Below are 4,650 nucleotides of genomic sequence, written 5' to 3'. Positions count from 1 at the left end.
GGGGAATCAGCAGCCCTCTTGAACGACGATGTAGGAGTGTCCATGTTATTACCGCTAGTTGAAAAATTACTATCGAAGTTATGGACGTGCTGGTGATCAGTACGCAATTGTCCCCCTGAGTCAGTGTTATTTGTTGATTTTGTTGTGGTATCAGATGGTTCTGCATTACCCTTGGACTCTGCTCCTTGTGTGGCGTTGTCCTTTTGTTCTACGAAAAAATGTGTTAGATTATATTGGATAAATGTATAATGAAGTATAACGCATGCTTACCCGGTTCTACACGACTGAACTGTGGATATATTGCACAATTACTGTCGGTTATAGCTTCGGGTGTACGTTCTACAATGTTTTTGAGTCCGAGGCCAACAATGGTGGCAACGTTACCATAGTATTTATCGGTAGTGTTCATTGCTGCCAATATCGATTTTTTATCCGCCTCTCACGTGCCCAAACCTTTGTTTCAAATTTCGTTATCGGTGAGCAAGCAGTCTTATTACTCGAGTTCAGGCAGGAGGAGCTGCCACAAATAAACAGGAAGTTTGATGACATTCAGTCCCAAATCGAATTGATTTCTATTGTAGATACTGTAGAAGCTGAAACTGAGAGGAATAATTTTGAAGAACTTTATTTTATGATAAGATCACAGATTCAAGAAATTATCAAGGCAGATAAGGTATCAAACACTTCTGTTCACAATGCTTCGCACATTTCTAGCAGTTCAGGACATCGGAATCAGCTGCCACCAATACCACTTCAATGGAATCATACCAGGATGGTCTTCATTCTTCGATATTTTCCGTGCTATAGTACATGAAGGAAATGAATATTCAGATGCTCAGAAGTTTTATTATTTGCGTTCGTGTTTACAAGGGCAAGCATTAGACTTGGTGCGTTCTATTCCTATCAACGACGGCAACTATTCGGTAGTTGTTGAAAGGCTCAAGCAACGATACGACAACCCTAGTCTTGTAATTCAGTCGCACATACGATCGCTTCTTGAATGTCCAAGGATCGAAGAACCATCAGCATCAGCGCTGCAAGAACTTTATTCACATGTAAGCACTCACGTTGCCGCACTGAGAGCGCTTGACCAATCGATCGAACAATGGGATGCGTGGTTAATCACTATAGTTACAGGACGTCTTAACAGAAGCACCAGGCATGGATGGCAACTACATCTGAGAAACACTGATTTACCCAAGTACTCGGACCTCGAATCGTTTCTGGCTAGCTGGTGTGTGGCGTCAGAAGGTTCAGAGACAGTAGGTTTAAATCAAAAGGGATCTAAGGTTATTCCAAATAATTCGGGCACAAGGTATTCAAAACAAAACCAATTGAAGGAAGCTCAACTCACCCAATCAGCGAGTAGTAAGAAGTTTGGAGCCCACTCAATAGGTGCTCTTGTATCAGCATCCGAAGTGAAAGAAAAATGCGCATACTGCACAAGCATCCACAGGTTGTATACATGTAGCAGTTTTAAGAACCTTTCAGTCGGAGATCGAATTAATTTTGTACGTGTAACTAAGCTATGTTTCAACTGTCTTCATCCAGCACATGCAGCTGATAAATGCAGATTAAGATATAATTGCTTTGTCTGCAAAGGGAAGCACAATACTTTACTTCATTATGAAAGAAAAAGGGAACCTTCGAAATCTGTGAGTGACGAGGACACGCCTGAAGAAGGTTTAGCTTCGTCTTCAAACCAGACTGGCTCAAAAAAGGTATTACTAGTTCATCAAGAACATGGACACGTATTTTTGTCAACAGCAGTATTTCTAGTAAGGGACCATCAAGGTGTGCGTAGGAAATGCCATGCCATACTAGATAGTGGTTCGCAGGTTAACTTCATATCCAAGAGACTAGCAAAACAACTACAATTACCAGCTGCAAGGTCGTCGCTTCCAGTTAGTGGCATAGGAGCAAACACACTCCAGTCTAGTACCTATGTTGATGTACATGTTGATACCAGATTGGGTTCATCGAGTTTCAACTTATCTTGTCATACCTTACCTGTTATCATGTCACAACTACAACCTGTTCGTACTCCAGTGGAAGGCTGGACAATTCCAAGTGAACTATTACCACAGCTAGCTGACCCTCATTTCTGTGATTCCAAACAAATCGACTTATTGATTGGAGGTGGTGCATTCTTTGACATATTGCAGCCAAGTCGTATACAGCTGGATGTGAAGATGTTATATCTGCAGGACAGCAAGTTGGGTTGGATAGTCACCGGTGAGTTGAGCCACACATGTCTGCTAAGTGTTGGCAGATCGTTGGAAGAAGAATCTAAGGCAATTCTCGGCCACGAAGATGTTTTGTACGACAAACAATCAAAGGCAAACCAGTGTTCTACCGAAGAAAACCATGGGCTCGAACATTTTCAGTCCACATTCAGACGAAATGAGGAAGGTCGTTTCGTGCTGCAATTACCCGTCAAAACAGACCTAACTAATTTAGGTCAGAGTGTCAATTCAGCTACATCTAGGTTTCTCAGTGTGGAGAGAAAACTACAGCAAGATGCAGACTTGTGAATTGAGTACACGAAGTTCATAAAGGATTATCTGGAGATGGGCCATATATAAGAAGTTGTGAAGGAATCGAATATTCCTAAGCGATCATGCTACTTACCACACCATGCAGTATTCAAGAGCTCAAGTTTAACAACTAAAATTCGAATCATTTTTGACGCCTCAGCGAGAACTTCTTCAGGGTTTTCACTCAACGACGTATTGATGCGAGGTCCAAAGACGCAGGAGAACATATTCTCAATTCTTACGGGTTTTAGAAAATTTCAATATGTAATTTCGTCTGACATTGAGAAGATGTTCCGACAAGTAGCTGTGGCAGAACAAGACTGGGATCTCCAATGGATTTTCTGGCGAAATGATCCTAGTGAAGCTCTGCGGACCTATCGATTGGTCACGGTAACTTATGGTACAAAACCAGCCTCGTTCATGACAAGGCAGTGTTTGGTAACGTTGGCACAACAAGCGTACGAACATTTTCCCAGAGCTGCGGACGCGATAACGAAGGATTTTTATATGGATGATCTTATGGCGGGAGGTGAAACCGAAGCTGAATGTATTCAATTGTACAAAGAGATAACGTCAATTCTAGCCTCAGCAAAATTACCTCTAAGAAAGTGGTGTTCGAATTCCTCTTACGTCTTGGGATATATTGGAAAAATGTCAGGGACCCCTTATTCACCTTGGAATTAGGAAATGAAGAAATGGTCAAGTCTCTCCGCTTATGTTGGAACCCAGTACTTGACGAGTTCAGGCTCAATGTCATACCAACTCCAGCACGATCAAAATCGACCAAAAGAACACTTCTATCCGATTTGAACAAGGTGTTTGACCCCATAGGTTTAATATCCCCAATACTCGTAAAGGGAAAGATATTTTTACAGCAGGTATGGGCTTTGTAAATTGATTGGGATAGTCCCTTGTCTTCAGACATTCATGATCGGTGGATGTCATTCCATAAGGATTTAGAGAAACTGCAAAATGTATCCATCCCAAGAAAGGTTCTACCCAAACCAAATGAATTCCAAATACACGGATTCTGTGATGCATCGCAAGAAGCCTATGGGGCTTGCATATATATACGATCGCGCTGTTCCGAAAATACGTGGCAGGTTCGACTGCTGTATGCTAGGAGTAGTGTAGCGCCAACAAATGGTTCAACAATTCCTCATGTTGAACTGAATGGTGCCTTGGTATTAGCACAATTACTCCAAAAGCTAGCGGATGCTTGGGAAATTGATCGTCATAAGTGTAATTTGTGGACAGACTCCACTGTAGTTCTTAGTTGGTTAAATGCACAATCTCATAATCGCGTTAATCAGATCTTAGAGCTTACAAATGCATCAATGGAATTATGTAAGAACAGATAAGAACCCTGCTGATATGATATCTCGAGGTACTAATGTAACGGAGATAAGTGCTTCTAATCTTTGGTGGAATGGACCTGATTGGTTAGGCATATCAGATGAGTTGTGGGAAAAGGTCCCAAAAAACATATTGAAGGAAGAAGAAATACCTGATACAATTTGCATTAGTCGGAGTTCAATCTAATCAAGAGTTGGTTCAACATTACTCCTCCTGGTCACGGCTGCAGAGAGCAACAGCTTGGTTAAAAAGACTTGTAGAATATTTGAGAACAAGAAGGGTACCAAGTGAAGTTCATTTGTCTGTAAGAGAACTGCAAGCGGCCGGAGTATGTATACTGAAACAAGTCCAAGCCGAATGTTTCCTTGATGAGTTGCGATCTCTGGAATCTCAAAGGGCGTTGAACCTAAAAAGTAAACTGAAGTCCCTATGTCTATTTATAAAGGACGGACTAATCTTGGTTGGTGGACGTTTGAACAATTCTGGGTAGTAGGATATATTTGCCGATCCTAGGACCGCCACCGCCACCGCCACCTCCGCTACTCCACGCCCAGCCTGCCACCTCCGCTACTCCCGCCCAGCCATAGATCTGGCTGCCGTCCCACCACTCCCCGCCCAACCATAGATCGCCCGTCACCACCACTACTCACCGCCAATGTAATGGATCGTGCCGACGTCACTACACCTCTGATCCATAAGCAGTACGCGTATAGCTGAGCACACACATATATATTACCTAATTACCTATATATACATG

General features: G+C 42.4%; 2 protein-coding genes across 2 annotated transcripts in view; both read left to right on the top strand.

The window, feature by feature from the left end:
- The first annotated feature begins 695 nt into the window (after window positions 1-695).
- LOC103309187 lies at window positions 696-2,534 on the top strand. The gene has a single exon (XM_008184036.1). It carries the CDS (start codon window positions 696-698, stop codon window positions 2,532-2,534), a length of 1,839 nt encoding a protein of 612 aa, XP_008182258.1.
- Window positions 2,535-3,232: 698 nt separating this feature from the next.
- LOC103309188 overlaps window positions 3,233-4,650 on the top strand; it is a 1,651-nt gene continuing 233 nt past the window's right edge. Inside the window, exons 1-4 of the mRNA XM_008184037.1 lie at window positions 3,233-3,368; window positions 3,459-3,802; window positions 3,858-3,979; window positions 4,032-4,379. Of these exons, the coding sequence (XP_008182259.1) occupies window positions 3,233-3,368; window positions 3,459-3,802; window positions 3,858-3,979; window positions 4,032-4,379 (950 nt within the window). The remainder of the gene's footprint in view (window positions 3,369-3,458; window positions 3,803-3,857; window positions 3,980-4,031; window positions 4,380-4,650) is intronic.

The sequence above is a fragment of the Acyrthosiphon pisum genome, chromosome X, assembly GCF_005508785.2.
Source record: "Acyrthosiphon pisum isolate AL4f chromosome X, pea_aphid_22Mar2018_4r6ur, whole genome shotgun sequence".
In the NCBI taxonomy this organism is placed as follows: Eukaryota; Metazoa; Arthropoda; class Insecta; order Hemiptera; family Aphididae; genus Acyrthosiphon; species Acyrthosiphon pisum.
This window is presented reverse-complemented; position numbering and strand designations above follow the sequence as displayed.

Bases quoted from the DNA above. Each gene is read 5' to 3' on its own strand.
- LOC103309187 (XM_008184036.1), top strand. From the start codon at position 696: ATGCTTCGCACATTTCTAGCAGTTCAGGACATCGGAATCAGCTGCCAC.